The sequence below is a fragment of the Lethenteron reissneri genome, chromosome 10 (genome assembly GCF_015708825.2).
Source record: "Lethenteron reissneri isolate LAM-NWPU_2019-01 chromosome 10, ASM1570882v1, whole genome shotgun sequence".
Classification (NCBI taxonomy): Eukaryota; Metazoa; Chordata; class Hyperoartia; order Petromyzontiformes; family Petromyzontidae; genus Lethenteron; species Lethenteron reissneri.
Window position 1 is genome coordinate 13,071,968 of NC_083788.1, and position 22,192 is coordinate 13,094,159.

Sequence of the window (22,192 nt, forward strand, 5' to 3'; positions counted from 1 at the left end):
GTGTAATATAACAAAAATTCTACTACAGACTGACCAAAGCTGTGCTCACCTCTGCATCTGCGAGCAGATCTCCCGCAGCGGCTCTCTCTTTGTTCCCGTTCACAGCTGCGCAGCTCGGGATGGTCGCCTGCCGCACACAGCCCTCGCCGGCGGTCCCCGGCCTCCCGCCCGAGTCCCCCGCACCACCCTCGTTTACGGACGCCAGACTTTTCGCCGAGCCTTCACCCGAGGCGGCTGCGACGCCGCTGGCTGCACCGCAGCGGCGCCCTCCGTCCAAACGCGAGCGCAGGTTTGCCGATTCCTCGGTCATCTTCGTCACAATCTCAGTCTCGGACTCTTCTGAGGATTCGCCGGGCGCGTAAGGGACCAGGGAGGTTAACTGGTTCCGATGGTCGTTGCGGAAGACGAGCTTGCTCGAGCTGAAGAAGCCACGGTGCTGCGAGGGCGCCGCAAAATTCGACAGGGCGGTGACGCCACCCTCACAGCTGCTGCTGCTGCCCGGCTTCAGCCTGGCGTATTCCCTGATCGACTCTTTGTTCAACAGCTTGTCCAGCTGGAGGTTGCCGCTGTGCTTGAATTGCACCCCCAGGCTGCTCGCGGCCAACGCCGGCGCGGCGGCGGCCCCCTTCGACAGAGGCGACGCGGCCTCGGTCGCACCGTCAGGTCTCGTCGACGCGGCGGCCTCGCCGCCGTTGCTCGCCGGCTTGTCGCGAGTCGCACCATTGGCGGGCCGCGCAGAAGCCCCGTCCGCCGCGGCGAACGCCGCACCGTTCGTGTCACGTGCCGACTTGAGCTCGGCGCGCAGTCTCTGCGGGAAGGGCTGACCCGGGCACGTGGGGTTCCTCACGAAGGCGGCCGGGTTGGGCGGCTTCAGCTGCACCTGCGCCGCAGCACATGCCAGCGGCTTGGGCAGCGGCGGAGGAGGCCGCTTGCCAGTTGTGCCGCTTGCGCTGACGCACGGACGAGCTGCCGTTGCTCTTGATATTGACCGCCTGCTTGCCGGCGATTCCGTTGACGGCTCTTCCATTGCTGCTGCTGCTGGTGCTGTTGTTGCTGCTGTTGCTGATAATGTTAGCCATGCCGATGCTGCTGCTGCTTCTGCCGTTGCCATTGCAGTTGCCGCTGCCATTGCTCCCGTTGAAGCGGTCCGATAGCTTGGGCACTTCTGATTTCTGGAGATCAACAAGGCGACTGGTGTTAAAGTTCTAAACGCCCGACAATGGGTGAATTAAACAAAATCGGTTTAAGTAAAAACAAAAAGGCGCTGTGCTTCACCATTTGTTTACCTTTTATGTTCTCTCTCTCCTCCCCCACTAAACCGGAAAGTGTGCCCTCCACCCCCCTCATGTGAAGACACATCCTGCAGTAAGTCGTGGGCTCAGAGAACACACCCCACAGATCGCCCCCTGCTGACTGTTCTATGTATGCACATATATAATAGAGGTTTTTTGCACAGAACTTCAACATTATCAAAATCAATTGAGTGTTCTTGTTGGCACACGTGTTCTGCTACTGATGACAGTTGTATTTGGGAGAATTTTATATTTCTTTGGTGTCCATTTAGTCTCATGCTGATCATTCGTCCTGTTTGCCCAACATAACATTTACTACACGTGCAGTTAATCCGGTACACAACTTCTGTTGAGAGCTTCGGTAATAATCTTTTGCACCAGATATTACGTACGGATGTTGCATTTCTCTCGCACCGTACATAGCTAACCATGCTGATCGAAGGTACGGGGGAAGGGGTGGGAATGTTTGCATAAATAAAGAAACATCCTTCACCTTGGCCATATGACAGGGGAGCTGTGGTCCAGAGACAGGGCCCGGAGTGTCCAGCGCCGGGCGTGCCCGCTTCTTCAGGGCCGCCCGGTACGCCGCCGCTGCCGTCGCCTGCCCCAGCGGGCGGTAACTGTCGGCCGGTATCGCGCTCAACTCTGGGCATCTGCACAAAGCACACAGCGACACGTCGCAAACCGTTAACGCCGCCCGCTCGCTTCACCGCCGTGGCGGATGCCCATCAAAACTAAAAAACGATCACAAACTACGCACTATTTTTTTTACTTTACCAGGTAAGGCCCCCCACTGAACTCTCGTGACCTGGCCACAAACGATGGTTCCAATGAAGTGGCTCGTTATCACGTGGAAATTAATAGCAACCAAATACTCCGAAACGGATGTTTCTGAATGTGGAACGAAAAACCGGAGGGCCCGGAGAAAAATCCACACGACCACTGGGAGGGACACGCAAACTGCAAATATAAAGCAGGCGTTAGGGTCGGGATAGAACCCACGACTTCCCGTATACAAGGCGAGGTGGTTAGCATCTCGCCACCACGGCGCTCCGTGATAAAGCAGCTAACATTAAGGCGCTGCGCTACAAATTGGTCAGATTCCAAACGCCAATGCCCTTCAATGGAGGCACTGTCGCTTGCGTGAGCCAGTGTCTGTGCAGGTCGGAGTAGAGGGGACAGAAGCACGAACTTGCCGAATATAGAAGAGCATGTAGGCCTGCTCGTTCATCACCACACCAGTGTCGACCCGCCGCACGAGGGAGTCGTTCATGCAGTACCAATTTCCATCGCTGATCTGCACACAATTAAAGCACAGCCGTACGTCATTACAATTTCTACACATGCGCCCAACTGAATTCAAGTAATAACACACAATACAAGTTCTTCATGTGCATCATACAATGCATTACAAATGTGCAGCATTGTTGTTGTTCTTTGGTTGTTGGCAACAAATGGAATTACCTTATTATAGCAATAATAATGTCCAATGTCGCAGTCGGTGCCTGCGTGCACCAGCACTGAATACAGGATGTATATCACGGGCTCGCCCGGGGACTTCGACATGAAGGGTTGCACATCCAGGTGCTCCGGATAGGTGATGTCCTACGGGCACCGCACAGGTCGCAGCAGCAGCAGGAGGAGGCAGCAAGAGAGTGACAAAAATTAAGAGAGGAAAGTTTTGGCATGGGTGGGGGGGCAGCAGAGATGGGCAGCATCTTAGTTACATGTCAAAGCGTCCAAGTGATTTCTTGCTCAAATGAGCATAAAAGGGGGCTCACGTCCTGTTTTTAGTCCTGAGCAAGTGGTGAAAATTCTACATTCATACTACCAAGGCGAGTCTATCCATAGCACATCCACCGGTGATTTCCCCACAAGGTGGTATCTATTTTATCAACCCTGAGGGATGATGGTTCAGTCGACCCTCAAGCAAGATTTCAACTCCCAATGTTCCGATTTCGCACCGCTCGCCCTACTGCTGAGATACCTGGCCGGAATATCATGGCATGGTATCTAAAGTAGACACCTCAAAATAATTTGTATCTCAACCGGTGGAAACACCCAACGTTGAACGGCAGTTCCACCCCCAGCCCTAACATCCCCATCTCCCCACCCCCCGGTGATTTTTGGCAACGGCTAAAATCAGAGGTCCTGGGCCACTCCCATTCACCAAGCCACACCGACCGGCGTGGTGAAGTATTAAAACTATTAAACAATTTTTCTTTTACCAGGTAAGACCCACTGAGCTATATAGCTCTTTTTTAGAAGTGACCTGGCCACAAATGATAGCGCAAAAAAAAGTGGCTTATCACCCGGAGAAAAAATCCACGTGTCCACAGGGAGAACATGCAAATTCCAAATAAACAGGCATCAGGGTTGGGATCGAACCCACGACCTCGTGCATACCAGGCGAGGCGGTTAACCTCTCGCCACCGTGGCGCCCAAGTACGAGCAAGCAACACCCACGACCATTCCAGCATGGGGAGGCATTCTCTCCAACATTGGACCGACAAAGCGGCTAGAATTAAATGAATAATTATACCAATGCATAGGGGGGGAGAAGAGTTACCCGGCTAATCTTGGTGCCAAAGTAGCTGTAGCGCTTTATTGAGATGGTGAGCACGTTCGGCAGGCGGTGTAGAGTTAATTTCTTTGTCGCTTTGACCTTGCGACAGCACCTGTGCAGAACGACAACAAACCCGGCCATCATATGCATCCGCAACTGGCAAGCCCAACTTCATGCAGCAAAACGTACACTTTTTCACATCTGCAAACTTTCAAGTCACGTCAGCGTTTTGACGTCAACGTGCGTTGCCGATGCACACTCACGTTCCACAGGTGTAGTCATCCAGGGTCTCCATCTTGACAAACTCGCGAAAAGCCTCCACCAGATCTGAGGAGTTCTGTTGCCCGACAAAGAGTAAAGGCAGAGTCTGAGAGAAGCATTCTATAAGCATGTGCAGAATTATATTGGGATGGCAATTCTCAGAAACCACATCTCGTATTAAATCATACAACCGCAATTAAGAGATTGTGTACGTTACTGGCAGCATATTTATTTGGGTGAGATCGTGGGTTCAATTCCGACCCTGACGCATGAAAATCTGGAGTATGTATGTTCTCCCTGCGGTCGAAAGGATTTTTTTCCGGGTCCTCCAATTTTCCCCTCCACATTCAGAATCATGCGTCTAAAGAGTATTTGGTTGCTATAAATTTCAACGTGATAATCCACTTCGTTGAACTATCGTTTGTGGCTAGGTCGCTTCTGAAAAACGAGCTACATTGGTGGTTAGTGAGCCTTACCTGAGAAAATAAATAGTTAGTTAATTGCTAGGTGGCTGATTAAGATATATTTTAAGCAATGGCTTCCGCATTACTTACATTGATTTGGAGTGCAATGTCCAGGCACGTTTCATAGGTAATGGAGGTGCCCAAGCACTGCATGCACTCAACTGCAAAACACAAGCACACACACACACGTTAGAGGGATGTCACATTTTACCTCGTCAACATTAATTCACGTGCACCACCAACATAGTTAATAGTTTGCACCAACTGGAAAAAAGTTTGTTTATGCCACTTGTGTTATTGTGTAAAGGCTGCTCGCCAGCACTTTTACACCATGATAGTGTGATTGCTGCTTGCAAATAACACGTCTCTAGAGTGTACCGAACTCACCTCGTGATCGTAGATACCCTCCAAAGATTTGGTAGATGAGAGTGGTAGCCTCCGTGTACCTGTCCAGTCTTAAATTCACGCAACGACACCGCACGGTGGTTACAGCAGCAGCAACATCTTTGCTAGATGCAAAGGTGTTAAACAATTGCTCGAGCTGTTGATTGTGTCCCTTCAGCAACGCAAAAGCACGCTCCGTGTCAGCTAAATGTGGTAGGATCTGCCTAGGGCAGCCACCTTTCATGGCACAACCGGAGATCTGTAAGCAAGCTGACAGTCGTTAAACAGTGCTCCGCTACTGCGTTTTTGTGCCAGCGCACAACGTACTGCTCGAATGTCGTGAAGGTGCCACTACTGGACGTCGAAGGATCGATCTCCCGGTTTTTATTAGCAACGCGAAATGTGTAACCAAAAAGCAGCCCACGTGAGGGCCAGATTGAAAGAACCGTAGTGCCAGTTTGCGTCAGTCCTCATCTCCGAACTGAACGCAGGTTTGTCGCTCAAACATTTCGAACACTTTTTTAAAAGACATTTAAAGACAGTGATATAGATGTCGTCGCCCTCCCAGGTGACTCACGTCGAGAACCAAGAGAAAGCCGTAAGGCGTAAGGTACACCATACTGCAGAACGAATGCTGCAGTTGACCGACGTGCAGTACTCACTCGCTGTGGTCATAGAGGCACGAGAGTTGCATGGCATCTACCATGTATCTTAAAAACTCATGGGCATCCTCCTGTTCTCCAAAACGTAGGTGTTTGGCGATACCTGCAGGGAAACGGGCGAGGGCACGAAGTTACAGGTACAGTATCCAACAAAATCCCATGTCTCTCAACAGCTCTCCAACAGACATTTGAAAAGGATTTTGAACACAGATGGCGGAGGATCACGGAGATAGTTTCCCCTTTATTCGATTGCAAGTGCTGAAAAAAAGTTCCGGAACTCACGTGTGAGGTTCCGAGTGATGAGTATGGGTTGTATGATGCCGATGGAGTTGTTGAACGTGCTGATGACGTGACTCTCCATCAAGCACATCAGGCAGAAGTCGCTCCGTTTGCCTGAGAATTAGGGCATAGGTGCACAACAGTTACACTCAGCGAGTCCGGCCGAGGATTAACACACGGCCGGGAAACCAAAATCTGTGCAGCCTTTTAAAGACGACCACATCTGCTCATGTTTATTTCTAACTCATCGGTACACGATCGCATTGGGGAGGTGGGTGGGGCGAGAACTCACAGGTGCGCGAGTGCTCTTGCAGAAGCAGGTAGTTTGCGAGCGGCGGCGTGTACGTCAGGCACTGCAGCGTGGCATTGAGGAAACAGGTGTTGCCGAGGTTCTGCAGGCCGGCACCCTCACACACGTTCCTCTCCCACTTGAGATGGAGTCGCTCCGGCGCAAACAGAGTGATCCGAGCAGCCGGAATGCCATCGTCCTCCTCTGCGCCAAAAAGCACGGTGAAGTAAACGGTTAGCTGCAAACCGCTCCACTGCTAAAGAGGCTGTTGTGGATATTCAGTGGCTCGGCCAGTACCCGTGCCATTACCCTCTCGAGGAAAATAGCGTTCCACAGTTGCCAAGCGGCATAAATACTTGCAATGAAGCTTAAAGCTCAAGTTCGTGAAAATGTGAGGTACCCCGTTTACTCATGAACAGCAACATCAGCGGCGACAAAGCTGCTCTCGACGTTGTCAAAATCACAATCTTTTACTTAGACTAGAGGAATCCGATGAGCTATGAAGCTCTTCTTCACAGATGTCCAGTATGGGCAGAGGTTTATGAGGTCGTGCGGTCACACGCTCACCTTGCAGGACAGACTTATTCGGTACAGACATGCTGTGCTCTCGTGCAGCGTCCGGTAACGGGGAGGGTTCCTGCTGGCACTGGGGAGGGCAGCAGAATTCTGTGCTCAGCCACTCATCGGTCGCCGCCAGCACCTCCGTGGACGAGGTGGGGGCCACGACCGTGAGCTTGTTACCGGATGAGGTTCCCTCTGCTCCGCACGGCACAGTCATGGTTCCCTCCTGCCACAGCAACGTGGACCAAAAGAGCCCAAATTACTCGCCCCCCCTAGACCGGTGTCCGAAAGACACGTGGGACTGTTTCATCATCCGAGTAAATAATACTTGAGTGCATAAACCGATGGGACATCGACATCAAACGTCCCAGTCGTTTTTTAAAGGAATGATAAACTGGCTGTAACACGTAAATATTATAGGAATTCGGGCCATCGCCGATTGTATCGTACCATATCATACAAAAGTCTTGCTGGCTGGCAAGCTGGCTGGAGCGATTGCTGGCAAGGGAACGGCGATGACGTCACCCGCATTCCACATCGTTAAGCTCACGCCGACGTCACGCGTCACCCACCCTTCACCCCAGCCGTGTATCCCGCACAAATACGCGGGCAGTACTTTAACCGGTTTCTATCAATTACATACGTAAGAGGTACGTTTATAAATCCGAGTCAAAACACGTATTTATGCTGGAGGCGTCCGATGAGCTACGAGCTCTTTTTCCACAGATATCCAGTAGAATAGTTGTACTGATAGGAACCTCCTGGTTACACCAACCCACAGGGCTGGGTGGGGAGGGAGGGGCTGGGTGGGGAGGTGAGGGTGGGGAGGGGCTGGGTGGGGAGGGGGGCTGGGTGGGGCTGGGTGGGGAGGGAGGGACTGGGTGGGGAGGTGAGGGTGGGGAGGGGGGGGGCTGGGTGGGGAGGGGCAGGGCTGGGGCTGGGTGGGGAGGGGCTGGTCACCCCGTGGTGCCCTTATAAAACTCAACGTTTAACCTACTCACGCCAGCTTGTGCCCGCCCTCACAGTCGGGCATATTTGCGGAATACACCACGCCGCCGTTGGCCCTGGCCATTGACCGAGCAACCCAACGTTCCTACCAGCTCCCTCCGCAGGAATGTGTTCCGTAAAGCCACATTTCGTGTATGGAAACCCTATTTTCCCATTGTCGTCCATTATGTAATAGGTGATGCATAGAACAAATGTTGATCCCAAGATGTAATAAAAAAAATCACGCTTGAGAATTCAGCAAACCTTTAAAAACTTTATCATGTTTCGATCAATTATAAACACTTAAATATATATCGCGGGTGACGAGTAAAGTTTTAAAAGGCACGCGCAGTCGACCTAGATCCTTCTTATTCTTTGGGTCTTTCGGTAAAGTCACGTAGACAGGTTCAAAGAAAATAACAAAAAACTACGACGTTTCGATCGCAACACAAGCGGTCGTCATCGGGCAAAGGGTGCCTGATGACGACCCAAAGAATATTCATTCCTGCAGTCACGACAGCTTTAAGTCAAGATTTGGATCAGTCTTCATTGCATAATTCGTTTTTATGTAAACGTGAACTTTGAATGCATTCCTTATTATGTTACGTTTTTGCCGAATTCCGTATGTTGAGTCGCCGCAGAACGAGGGATTATCATGTTTAAACTCAGGATTTGTCTGTCCGCTCCTACGCAGCGCTCTCATTGGCTGGAGGCCACACGCCGCTCAGCACGCGCCCCGATTGGATTGGAAGCTCGCGCCGCGCAGCGCTCCACGGGTGGCGAGGAGGGGGGGGTCTGCGGGTGGAGAGCTGGGGGGGCAGTCTGGGGGTGGGGGGCAGTCTGGGGGTGGGGGGGGGGGCTTGCGGATGGGGGGGGGCAGTCTGGGGGTGGGGGGCAGTCTGGGGGTGGGGGCTTGCGGATGGGGGGGCAGTCTGGGGGGGGGGCAGTCTGGGGGTGGGGGTAGTCTGGGGGTGGGGGGCAGTCTGGGGGTGGGGGGGGGGGGCTTGCGGATGGGGGGGGGCAGTATGGGGGTGGGGGTAGTCTGGGGGTGGGGGGCAGCATGGGGGTGGGGGCAGTCTGGGGGGGGGGGCAGTCTGGGGGTGGGGGTAGTCTGGGGGTGGGGGGCAGTCTGGGGGTGGGGGGGAGGCTTGCGGATGGGGGGGGGGCAGTCTGGGGGTGGGGGTAGTCTGGGGGTGGGGGGCAGCATGGGGGTGGGGGTAGTCTGGGGGGGGGCAGTCTGGGGGTGAGGGGCAGTCTGGGGGTGGGGGGGCAGCATGGGGGTGGGGGGGGCAGTATGGGGGCGAGAGGGCAGTCTGGGGGTGGAGGGGGGGGCAGCATGGGGGTGGGGGGGCAGTCTGGGGGTGGGGGGGGCAGCATGGGGGTGGGGGGGGCAGTATGGGGGCGAGAGGGCAGTCTGGGGGTGGGCAGCCTGGCGGGGGCAGCTTCGGGGTGAGGGGGCAGGGTGGTGGGGGGCAGCCTTGGGTTGTGGTGGGGGGGCAGCCTGGGGGTGGGGGGGTGTCTCGCGCGAGGGGGCGATGTGTACTGTACTTCCACTACGATAGACAAACATATATCTGCTGCTGCTGCGTTGGCAGAAACACAGAAACACAATGAACAAGGAAGCAAAACTAAAACACATTCGTCGACAACTCTGCCTTGAGGGAAACCCCACGTAGTCGGCGACGTTTCGGACAATGGCCCGCGTGTTATTGACGAGCGTGTTGCGCTTTGCGCCGCGAGATGAACGCGTGCGAGAAGGGGAAGCGGGATGCGACCGCGGTAGACACGTGTCAAAGTCCGGGGCGCCGTTTCCTCGTTTGTAAAAGCCGCGTTCGGCCGCACATCACCACCACCACCACCACCGGCCACGATCAACCCAACCAACAACGCTCAATGGAGAAACCTCCCTCACCAAACAAGTTTCCCGCCATCCCCCTCAGTCAGCCCCTGCGATGTAACAAATCCGCGGCTCCCGCACGCTCGCAAGGCGCCTCCCTCCCCCCGTGCCATTTGCCCAGCCTGCGCCTCGCCCCGCCAGCCATCATCACTTACAGCGACGTATCCTGCCCAAGCCCGCTGACTTTTTTTCAAAGTTATCGCCACTTTGAATCGCTTCGCGGCTAAACCTCGCGGCATGTTTCTCGATCGCGACCGCGTCGCTGGTGCTTGCTCGGCCCGTTCCCTCATTTCGTGCCCCGAGTCTCACGCCGTCCGCCCGCCGGGAGGGAGGGAGGAAGCGCCCGAAGACGACCCCCCGCCACCGGGAGAGATTCGCGTCAAACCCGCGCACCGCGAGCGCGATGAGACCCGCACTCGAACACAACAACAACAACCACCACCAGCGCGCCACACGCCTCGCACGGCGACCACGCGGCAAGAGGCCGCAAAGCGGCGGCCGGGTTCTCCCGCGCCGCGAACCCCGCAGGCGGGCGGCGGCTCGGCTAGGCAAGAAGCTAGGGCCCGAGAGCGGCCTAGTCTCGGCACTCGCCGGTCGCGGCTTAAGCCAGCGGCGCTGCTCCTGGCCGATCAGCGGCGACTCCCGCGCGCGTCCGTGTGCCTCACCTGCGAGTCGGGCTCGGCTTCCAGGCATGACCCCGCTGCCTGCGCCGCTCCCGTCACCCCGGGCAGGGCGCCCTGCACCGGGACTCTGGCGTCATCCGGGAACCCGGGCCGCATCCGGGAACTTTTGGGGCCGCGGTCTGCATTTCCCAACGCGGACAAGCATGGGCGCTCTACAATTCCCACTACGGACAAACATAGCGCTCTACATTTCCCAGCACGGATATGAACGCCGCTTTATATTTCCTACCACGGATAGGCGCGGTACTCTACCCAGTTACGGATAGGCAAAAGCGCGCTCTATTTCCCCGGCACGGATAAGCGCAGGGTACATTTTCCAACACGGATAGGCACCGTCCTTTGCATATCCCAGCTCGGATAGGCAAGGTTACTCTACTACTCTGCACGGATAATCGCAGTGCTCTCTGAATGGCTTTAACATCGTTCTGATTGTGGATAAAGATCAGCGTGCGATGGAACGGAACGCGTCCAATGTTTCTCATCAGAAGCATCAGTCAACACTTCGTTAAAGTATAACATATTCACGATTAGCAATGTGTCTTTGTTGGTGTGAAAAAATAAGAAAAGGTTTTACCATTTCTGGCACTAAAACAGGGGTTACGATGTTCAAACATCAAATAGAAACCTTTGCGAGGAATCAAGTTCGCACTAACCACACGTACTTAGTAGTGAGCATTCAAACATGCTTTGATAATATATCTGCATTATAATACATGCAAAGGAAATGTATATGTTATCGGAGCATGTTTGTTAGCACCAAAATAATCCTAATTATCTCAATGAATGTTTGTACTGGCAAAGCCCACGGAGGTATTAACTTGCTTTTCAGAAGCGACCTGGCCACAAATGATAGCTCAACAAAGTGGCCCAATCATTCGGGCATTTGTAAGCACCAAAATTATCTAAATAATCGCAATGCACGTTTCTAAAACGTGGAGGGGGAAACCCGGAGGGCAAAAAATAACAAGTATAACCCGTAAAAACAAAGTTTTTCACTACAAATCCTTTATATGCGTGGCGGCTCGAGTCCTCTCGTCCTCTGGCTTGAGATGGCTGTCACCTATGGGTCAGATGATTGCATGGCAGCATTAAGCAATTGGTAATTAAATATAATATTTTTGTCCTAAAAAGTGTAAAATTTTGGAAAAAAAATTTCACGAACATTAATTGTCACGCACAACGAGTCTGTGTGGAAAATGTCAGCTCGATTGGATCACGGGAAGTGGGTTAAAAAACGACCGAAAGATGTGCACGGTCCTAAGCAAGCACTTGGCGTAGGCCAAGTGTCAGAAGCATGGGCGGGGGCAGCTGATGTTAATGTGATTGGTGGAACGCGTTCTTCCAAACACATCCAGAGAAATCGTGTGTGTAATGAGCATTTGTGTTCATTCATTGACGCGGTATGTGATGTAACCACGTGACCTCTAGATGTCGCTACATTCACTTGACCCCAATATATTCTTGCCTATTGCTGGCACTACGCTCAGGAGCTGATGATGCCAATGTCGAGGTCTGCTGGTCACGACGAGATGGCTTCAGGAGAGATTGAGAGAGTTTCGTGTCGTTTTGCCCGTTCCTCCTCTTCCGTTGATGGCGCGCAGACCACAGTGGTTGACTACACGGGACATCTTCTGGATGCAAAGCCACAACATGTCTTGTCATTAATGTTCCATTCATGAAGATGTTCACAGAGGACTGCTGATCTTCTGATGTGATTAACGGTTACACCAGTATATTCGAGGAATGTCTAATTTACGTTATTATGTGTTATATAAGTTTTAATCGGACGAGAGCCGATAGTTTAAGGGGATCGCCTGTAACATCTGGCAGTTCCCCGGCATTGATCAGAGCAAGGCCAGGCTCTGCTGATGAGACACTGTGTGTCGAAACCGGTCCAGAAATTGCTGAATCAATGTTGCTGAAATTATGCACCCCTAGAAGGCCCTGGGTCCGATGGGTTGTATAAAGCATACTTTTATATTTGTATCAATAAACATAATTGCCTGCTTATCTAATAAAACTGTTGCGTAATTTCCTACCACTATGAGGCAGGCGAGGCATTGAGTTCTGACTCCACGCAGCACCACTTTGCAATTGAGCTAGTAGCTGCAACGCCATTCCACTTCTGCTCGCGGTCCGCGGTGGAGGCGTCAGGGCCCACGAGGCGAGTTCGCAGCCCGACGCTCGGACAGACCCCGGCGCGATGCCTCGTGCCTGGCAAGTCGCGTGAGTCCGTTCGCCCTCGAGCACGCGTCCCCCTCCTCCTTGGGACCAACCTCGTGCCGACAGCAGCCATTTATTGGTCAGGAACCTCAGATGGCTCGATGTCCACACATGCCCCTGTAGGAGTTTGCGCAACTCTGTCGCTGAGCTCCAGCGCGCAGCGCGCGGTGTTGTTGTGAAATTGGACACGAGCCCCAGCGGTTGCTCAATCGAGATTTATCCGACCGCGTCGCGCAATTGAACGCGCGAAAGCGTCAGCGCAGCGACACGAGTTTGTGTGCAAACACCGAAACATTCCGCACGAGTACTGCGGACTGCCTTCAAGCTTTGTGTTGTGTCAGTTCTCCTATGGTGTCGATACAATATTATACAGCACCGTTCGACCTGTTGTTTATAAAAGGGCTGCAAGCCTCACCGCCATGGACAGCGGCTTAGATGTGGTGTCGGTTCCGTGTCAATGCAGCTAAAGGCGCAGCCCTGCAATTACTGGCTCACGCCACTGCTGGTAGAAGGGCCTCCACTAGAGGCCGCTGTGTGAAGTTCCTCTCGAGGGCATTTTGGGCTGCTCTTCCACGCCGGACAGACGTTTTGGCAGAGTTTGGAGGGCCCACATTGTACCCCACCACACGTGACCTTCCGATCGATAAACTGTGGTGAGCCCGTTAATACTGCTGGGCGGACACAGGCGTGGGTAGTTGTATCGCGACTATTTATTCAGCTCGTTCTAGTTTCAACAGTATCATGAGTGTACACAGTGGCGAACTCCAGTCCCATTTGTTCCGATCTGGTCCACCCCTCCCGTCGTTTACCAGACGGGCGACCTCACGACAATGTCGCCGCTTGCCGTTTAAACAACCCACACGTTGCAGGCTCACACTGGCCAACACGCACAGATGGAGCTGGAACGGGGCCAGATGTCTGTGGAGTTCGGGTGGCTTATGACAGAATGGAGCAGCGTCCTCAACTCCAGCACCTCACAGCCCATTGCAGGCTCCAGCTTCCTCTGCCTGTAAATGTATGTTGAACTTTTTTCGCACCGTACGTCGCCAACCGTGATAAACGGGAGTGCGGGGGGATAGGACAACAAATTAACACACAAATCAGTTCTAAAAAACAAGACTTTTCAATGGAGATTCAAACGTGCATAGCTCCAGTGGCTTCCTAATGTCGGAAAAAAGGTCTCGTTCATTCACAGACAGACTCGGCATATGAACTGCTGTGCGAGTTATGATCAACAACATACAGGGTGTCCATCAAGTTATCGAACGTTTCAAAGACCATTTTGCTTAGACGCAAGATTGAGCTCGGATGTGATAACATAACAACACGTACTCTAAGCAGGGACGTGCGGTCAGGGGAGGCAGAGCCTCGCCTGTCATACTCCAATGAAAATAGCTGTGACGAAAAGTAACAAAAAAGAATAATCAAATAAAATAAATATTAAGATTTTTCCACTGATCTGTGTTATAAATGTCATTTCTGTACGATTCCAATCATTTTTATAGTCAAAATCGCCAAATTTGCGGAGCTCCGTTGCAAATACACAAAGAGACGAGAGGTGAGGCAGCGACGAGCTCAGCCTCCCCTCTGATTGCGCAACCCCTCAGTAACTGGATGGAGCGCGGGCAATAAGCGCGTGCCTCTTACTATCTCAGTATGTCACCAATGTAATGTTTGTAGACCCCTTCATTTCATGTCCTCGCCTTCCATACTCCAGGTTACTTATTTCACGTATGTGTATACAGAGATTTAGGCTCGCTGGTCTCGTCATGAAACTGCAATGAAAAAGCACCAGGGGAGGCAGCGATCACATCTGCCTCACTAAGGGAGACGTGCCCCCTCAATGAGGACACGCCCCCCTCAGTGAAGACACGCCCCCTCAGTGAAGACACGCCCCCTCAGTGAGGCCACGCCCCCTCCGTGAGGCCACGCCCCCTCGGTGTGTGAATCTGGCTCTGACAAGAGCCAGTGCCTCCTCCCCAGCCATTGACCTCACCGCACGTCACTGACTCTTCTTTCGTGTGCTCGTATGAGGATGTTATCTGACGTGCTGCGTGCCCATAACCCGCCACGTCCCCGCCGTGATGTGAGAGCGAGCCGAGAGTTTGCCGGCATCTCGGCTGTGAGATTCACAGCTGTCAACCCGCACTGTTTACCCCGTGTTCTTGTACAGGGACATTGAGTTAGCAGGTCCATACGGCCTACAGCCGTTTCAATACGGGCTAACAACAACAACAAAAGTAATTGTTTTTCTGTGTTTACTCCCTTGTGATGGCGCTTTGTAAGATGAACGTTGAGATGTATAAGGGGCACGGGGTGACCAATACGGTCTGAATTTGTCTGTAACGAGCTAGGGCACTGATAAGGGGGTTGACAGGTATGGAGATTGGTTCGAATGTGTCCGCTCTGTGCCGTTGAAGATCACTCGAGGTTTTCGGCTTCACCAGAAGGAGATTACACTCGCAATTTGCTGCCGCTATTCCAACCGCGGCTGTTCAAATGCTGCCTCTTCATACTCCCTTATCAGAATGGACGCAAAGCTGTATGGTCTCCGTGGACACGTGTCTGCCAAAGGAGCACAGACCTGGGCAGTCGTGATCCTCTATATTGGTCTTCGCATATATTTAATGTCAGCAGGCGCACCGTCTCTCGAGGGCGCTTCTTGTGTGTGGCAACGTGTTCAGGAACGAGATGCCAACGCTGAGGTCCACGAGCCTCCCCTGACGACGGGATTTCGGCAGAGAGCGTGCGGAGTTGTGTGCTGTTCCTCCGTTGAAGGGGTGCACGCTGCAGTGCTTTGCGCAAGGGTCCATAGTTTGGGTTGCATGTTACACAATCGCGCGCATGTGAGTTGCCTTTAATCTTCCCATTCATGAAGGAGATGCGCCCATCGATCTGTCGATGTTGTGATGTGCTTGATGGTAAAACCGGTATCTTGCGAGGAATGTCAAAGCCAGGAGGTTGCGATGGTCGGGTCTCGAATGAGGTGTCTATTCTGTACGTCTGCGTTGTTCCACTCTGTTCGCTCGCATTTCCCCCAGATCTGGGCGAGGTTCTAGGATGGTGACGGCAGCGCCATCCTGGGAGAGAGAGCGGAGACGGTGGCGAGGTACCTTGTTGAGTTGTTGTTTGTCGATGTTCTGATCCGCCCATTGGCAACAAAAAACAACAACCCCTGTAAACGTTCTTGCCGTGCGTGCGGATATTTGTTGACGAAATGTTCACCGGAACCAGGGAGCCAGGGGATTGATGTCGGTTTCAGTGTTCTGGCTATGATGATGCGCATCGCGTTACTGGAGTGCTGCATCAAACCACGTTTGTGTACGAGCTCCCTGAGCGGGCAGGAGCGACTCTTGACACTTCGAAGATCATCGGTGAGAGGGCGGCAGTGTGCACAGGTCAGCTGCGGCGCCCCAGGTCATCCCTGCAAGTTTATCGAGCAGGGCGACTCTCGATCCGACCTGTTCACCGATCTGTTTTGAATGTTGGGCTTCAAGGTCAATCTTCTGTCCACGATCAACCCCCCTAGATCTCCCATGAGTGGGGTCACAGTGCGCTGGGCTACCACGGGAAGAGGCCTCGAGGGTGGCGTCTACTGCACGACTGTTCCGATGGAAAGCGATTAATTATTGCTTGATTTCGATGGATTTGGTCGGAGTCTTCATTGATGGAAATATGCTCGCAACCACATTATTAGCATTGAGTGGGAGACGGTCCTATCCGCACGTGTTTTCGTGTTACTTTAGACACAACGGATACCGCCATCTAAGCAAACTGGACGTCGTTAACATAAATCCAGATATGATCAGTGGGACTCAATCTCTTTCGTCGGCAAAGGAACCACGCGCATTGCAAAATCTCGGAGGGCGATTTGGCAAGAACTGCTGCGGTGGTTGGTGCGCGCGCGTGATGCTCGCAGTCGTCAAATCTTCTGCAAGCCGTGGCCCCATGAGCGACACACCATCGATCCCCATCCTCAACAACAACAACTGACCGACCGCCGCCACTTCCTCTGTCTCCTCCGTCACCCCAGCGTCTCTCTCCTCCTCCTCCTCCGCCGCCGCTACCATGTCCATTCAAGACTCGGGACAAGTGAGCGACTTCTCCAGCGACGAGAAGGCGGCGATTCGCACGATATGGAAGAACGTTTACGAGAAGTACGAGGACGCGGGCGTTGCCATTCTCTCGAGGTAAGTACGTGTGTGTGTGTCTGTCTCTCTGTCTGTCTCTCGCCTGCCAACACTGTTGCCTGCAGACACGGGGGGGGGGGGGGTGGACTGCACCGGTGACACCGCGTTGCGTTTCCGATGCTTGCCGTGTGCCTCCAGTTTCCGGTAAGCGGTGAGCTCCATCCAAGGGTTTTTTTCTTCCAGTCAACGGTGTCCACAGTGGATGACGTTGGCTCGCGAAAGCCCCACGTGTTGAAATGTCCACGTAGCCTTCCCTCTGGCAGCCGGGTCTGGGAGACGGCCCAGCTGCTTCCACCGATGAACCGGACGTCGCAACACCGCCTCGGCTTCCCGTTGCGCTCCGATTAAGTCGCGACCCGCTACGTGCCACCTGCAATTTAAAAACCCAAAAGGCGAGAGGGAGCTCGCTGGTTGCCTGGCACGGAGCCACACGGCAATGCGTCAGCAGCAGTCGACTCGTGCATGGCCGGCTTGCTGTGTCGAGCGACCCTCTCCACGCGTTTGTCCATCAGCGCGCATCATAATGCGAGTAAAGATTGCGATGCAATGCATACACACGGCCTATGTTGGAGCGATGCACGTTCATATATGCACTCACTTGAAAATGCATGCTGTAATAGCGCTTGTTATGGTTTGTTGTTTTAAACACGCTGTGTATCGAATTTTGCGTGTTCAGACAAAGTCGTCACGACGTGAATTCAGACGGAGGTGGCCGGCTGGCTGGCGGCGCACAGCGCTCACGTGTAGCCAGTTGATGGTCTCTGCTGACAACTGCACAACAACAACAAAAAACGCAGCGCATCAAATTTGTGGTTCCACTGAAATTACGTGAAAAGCCAGCGCACCAGCAGCGTCGCCACACAATGTCAGAATCAGAGTATTTACTTACACCGCAGGAGGAATCCGATTAGCTATAAAGCTCTTTTTCCCCCACATGTGTCCATTAGGGGCACGGGGGGGGGTCAGAACGTGACAACAACAAACAATAGACAAACAACAACACTATGAGATCTCCTTTACCAGTGGCAAAATATAGTATTAGGTTTTTACCCTTTTAACTGGTACAAAATCTGACACCTTTATACAAGGCATCATGATAATTGGTTCTTTACCCTTCTATCTGGCAACAAAACTGACACCTTTTTGCAAGGAGTCATGTTTGCATAGACCGCAATACCTGCAGTCATAATACAAACAAAAGAACATAACTCTGATAATGTGCACTGTCCTTGAAGTTGATTGGTCCACACCCGAGACAGCTTTCCTTCGAGCCTAGTCTCATATGGGTTGGACCAGATGACGCCAAAAGGCGCACTTTTGGCGTCATCTGGTCCAACCCATATGAGACTAGGCTCGAAGGAAAGCTGTCTCGGGTGTGGACCAATCAACTTCAAGGACAGTGCACATTATCAGAGTTATGTTCTTTTGTTTGTATTATGACTGCAGGTATTGCGGTCTATGCAAACATGACTCCTTGCAAAAAGGTGTCAGTTTTGTTGCCAGATAGAAGGGTAAAGAACCAATTATCATATTTTTACTGGCAAATGAGGTCCCCATAGTGTAGATACAAGGCATCATGTTTGCAATAACCTCAACACAAGAAGTCAAAATGCAAACAAAAAGAAACAACTCTGATGATGATAATGATATGCACTGTCCTTGAAGTTGATTGGTCCACACCCGAGACAGCTTTCTTTAGAGCCTAGTCTCCATTGGTGTTGGACCAGATGACGCCAAAAGGCGCACAACTCAAAGACGGCGCACTATCAGAGTATTGAGAGCTCGGGGTAACAACAACACTCCAGGAGTTGGTTGCGTCTGATGGACGAAGCGCCGTCGGTCCCTCTGCCCAGGCTGTTTGTGAGTCACCCGGGCGTCAAGGAGTTCTTCCCCAAGTTCGGGGAGCTACGCACGACGGAGAGCATGAGAAAGTCCCCGGCGCTGCGCTGGCACGGCGAGAGGATCATCAACGCCATCAACGACGCCGTCGAGGAGCTGGACGTGCCGGCCATGCAGAGGCTGCGCCTGAGGCAGCTGAGCCAGAGGCACGCCACGGAGTTCAACGTCGAGCCGCAGTACTTTAAGGTATTTGTGGTCACACGCGTCTGTGTTGATTGATTGAGGCCAGGCCTTAGGACTGGGCCATCAGGGCAGTCGCCTCCGTCGTAAAGTCGCGATGGGCGCCAGAAGTTTTACGAGCACAGTACCCAACACCCTAAAATTCACGCACTCACGTTTACTGGTGCGTCTTAACGAGTCCGTGTACAATGTGGGACAATGACAAAGATCCTCCGTGCAGCCTTAGCAGAGATGTTGGGGCAAGTGCTGTTAGCGAGCACCCATGAAGGCCGGCACAGCAACACGAGGGGGTGAGTGGCCAGCAACCGTGCCCAGACCGCATTTGTCTCCCCAGCAGCGATGATTTTACACACCGCACCAGGCTGAGCACCTGGGGAGGGACAGGACCGGTTCAGATCATCGTCACCGTGGTATCGAACCGTGAGCGGGAATCGAACTCGGGTCGCCGGGTTCGTAGCGCAGCGCTGCTATCCGCCATACGACACGTGCTACGATGGGGTTCGTTACCAAATCATTACAGTGTGTTAACAGGTAAAGCCACAGCTGCATTTATTTGCTCGCATCGTCCACGCCTATAGCAGTCATCCTGAGCGAATGTGGAAACGGGCCTCGGCACCCGAGGTCTGGAATTTCGCACGAAAGAAGTCACGTTGTGCTGTACGTGGTTATCTCGCCCATGAGCGTCCATTGCACCCACGGCTCCATCCGTGGGCTGTGATTCCTCAGGGCATGTACGCGCCTCTCCCCTGTCTCTCTCGCTTCACAGGAGATATCTCTCATCATCCTGGCGTACCTGGAGGAGACTTCTGGAAAAGACTTCACGGTTGACGTCAAAGCTTCGTGGGCAAAATTTCTCAGTCTAATTTGCATTGAGCTCAAATTTGCATATTAAAAGGGTTACACCTCACGCACACGCACTGCTCTAGGAGATGAACAGGGTAGAAACCCCATGCGTTCCCATGGATTCTACAACGCCGTCCAAGATGCGTTCGTCCTCGGAAGTTGACAAGCGGTACGCAAGCTGATTGGGGCTGTCAGTGCATAAAAAAACGATTTGCATTTTCAAAAATAGTCAATTTAGCGCTTGATGCGCTCTAAACACAACAACAATGACAACAGCCGCTATTCGCCACTGAGTGGCTGCGACGTCACCACGGCGCTTGTGCCAGGCTAGGTGCACTTAACACACACACAAAGACAAACACACACGTACGCAGATGACTCCCGGGGAAATGTTACGTGAGTGCCTAGTAAGCTCAGCACGGCATATGAGTGAATGGTGTGGCCGGAACCACGCGCAGCCATCTTGCCCTCCCCTGTGCTGATGTTGGCAACCCGATTCGCGCTCTTCGTCCTCAGTGCCACTGGTTTCACAATTAAAGTCTCGAACCAATCCGGATACCGTCGATTCGAGGCGTCTCATCTTTTGCTGGACTGAAACTATCCTGTTTGACCATCTCACCAAGGACAGTGTCTGGTGATGCACACGCACAGTTACCAACACTAACCCAACACACTCGTCAATATCGCTGCCTTTCAATAAAAACGAGGATATATACACGTTTCGGGAAATGGCCCTTCTTCATAGCACATCTGCTATTGCCTGAAATGTCGACGATTATGTCTATATTTTGTTTCCTGATCTGAACAGTCACTGGAGCAGTTCTGTGCAACTTCCTCACATGACTCTGATGAGTGTCACAGCTCAGTCGTCTGTCCGATGCGGCCTCACTGTGCTGCTATCCACAAGCAATGCGGCCTATTGCTCCATATGAAGTGTCAGGTATTTTCTCAGCCACAGCTATGCCCTTCTATGCCGGATTATCCCAGTAGCAAAAGTAGCTACACATGTAGTAGCTACACATGTAGTAGCTACTACTACTATTTAGTAGCTACGGACCCCGCATTTCCAAGGGCCCCGCGCTAAATGCTTTCAGGCTATCACTTCAGGTTATGTGATTCTGCACTTGCTCTATTACTATAGTACTATACTGCCTTCAACTTTTATGGACAACTGGGTGTTTAAGGTTAGCGATTTGTCGTATTATCTGGCTGTATAGCAAATAAAAAAAAATACAATTACTTTACTATACGAGTAAAAAATGTGTATTGTATTTTAACATTTATGTGTCTTTTTTTTTATTTAGGGCTACTTTATAACATATGCTACAGGCCCCGCACTAGCTTAATCCGGGACTGATGCCCTCCCTTCTCGATGCTTGCAAAACGTGAGCCCCTTGAAAGGAACATCTGCACCGTTTCGTAACATTCAGGCTGGCCTGCCCATGATCCATCCTGTGTTGAATAAGAATGAATTGTGTGAAAGATCCAGACACAATTCCATAAGTGAATTCCTCTAGCAGGCGAGGATGTGTTGGCCAGGCCACGGAGCTCGGGCTAAAAACGAGATGAAGCTGATGTGGTACAGGAGGATGTGGAGATGATTGAATTTTCCGATGAAGGGTACCAGCGGTGTCAAGATTGGCCTCTGAAGGACGCCGCTACTGGGCAGTTGGAGCGAGTCGCCCTCCAACAACTGCAGAGAGCAGAGGAGCGACGCTCACAACAACGAATGGAGCTCCGGGCGGATAAAGGCAGGGAGTACTTGTGGGACATCTCTCATTCATCTCAGTCAGTCAACCATTGGCACCTGGGTCAGCCTCGTGACCAACGCCAGCGAACCTACACCACTTCACATGCTCTTAAGGTGCACCTAGTCTGGCACAAACGCCGTAGGAACGTCACCGCCACGTAGTGGCGAACGGCATTTTTTGCGTCTAATGTTTATGAACAATATTAGCCACCCTTTTTAACATTTCCTAATTGATTAATGACAATAATCATAATTGTTTGTTTTACCCTTTTATCTGGCAACAAAACTGACACATTTTTTTTACAAGGAGTCATGTTTGCATAGAACAAATACCTGCAGTCATAATGCAAAAAAAACATAACTCTGATAATGTATTAACTGTCCTTGAAGTTGATTGGTCCACACCCGAGATAGCTTTCCTTAGAGCCTATTCTCACATGGTGTTGGACCAGATGACGCCAAAAGGCCTTTTGTCAGTTTTGTTGCCAGATAAAAGGGTAAAAAACCAATTATCATATTTTTTTCTTCTGGCAAATGAGGTTCCAATGGTGACAATAATCACGTTGCTGTTGCTTAATGAAAATAACAATGGTCACTGCACACAAGTCACTCACTCTCAGCGAGAGAGCGACTCAGAGGTGCGAGGAGGAATTACAGACGAGCGGCACCAACAGTTCCCGCAGCTCTGCGGCCCTCTAAGTGTCCAAGTGTTGACGGCCACTTGGGAGAGCTGTTTGGTTTTAGGAGCTCCCGAGTCGAAGGGGACTCACCCACCTGGAACA

At 52.3% G+C, this 22,192-nt stretch overlaps 3 protein-coding genes across 5 annotated transcripts in view; 2 read left to right on the forward strand and 1 right to left on the reverse strand.

The window, feature by feature from the left end:
* The window catches only part of LOC133340676 (cytochrome c oxidase subunit 6B1), a 240,484-nt gene that overhangs the window by 162,781 nt on the left and 55,511 nt on the right, over nt 1-22,192 (forward strand). The window lies entirely within an intron of this gene.
* On the reverse strand, nt 618-10,434 carry LOC133340581 (ubiquitin carboxyl-terminal hydrolase 36-like). Of its 2 annotated transcripts, XM_061548924.1 has the most exons (13): nt 10,308-10,432; nt 6,765-6,984; nt 6,201-6,401; nt 5,912-6,022; nt 5,630-5,732; nt 4,971-5,038; nt 4,674-4,744; nt 4,122-4,195; nt 3,862-3,970; nt 2,757-2,897; nt 2,489-2,589; nt 1,786-1,945; nt 618-1,172 (listed from the first exon to the last, which is right to left on the reverse strand). In XM_061548924.1, exons 1-13 carry the CDS (start codon nt 10,419-10,421, stop codon nt 777-779), a joined length of 1,869 nt encoding a protein of 622 aa, XP_061404908.1. In that variant the 5' UTR covers nt 10,422-10,432; the 3' UTR covers nt 618-776. The 2 variants fall into 2 exon arrangements, with proteins under 2 accessions (XP_061404908.1, XP_061404909.1); XM_061548925.1 differs by lacking the exon at nt 6,765-6,984 and having other exon boundaries at nt 10,308-10,434.
* On the forward strand, nt 15,411-20,216 carry LOC133340654 (globin-1-like). Of its 2 annotated transcripts, none has more exons than XM_061549051.1 (4): nt 15,411-15,534; nt 16,582-16,738; nt 18,592-18,823; nt 19,584-20,216. In XM_061549051.1, exons 2-4 carry the CDS (start codon nt 16,617-16,619, stop codon nt 19,707-19,709), a joined length of 480 nt encoding a protein of 159 aa, XP_061405035.1. In that variant the 5' UTR covers nt 15,411-15,534; nt 16,582-16,616; the 3' UTR covers nt 19,710-20,216. The 2 variants fall into 2 exon arrangements, with proteins under 2 accessions (XP_061405035.1, XP_061405033.1); XM_061549049.1 differs by lacking the exon at nt 15,411-15,534 and adding an exon at nt 15,594-15,657.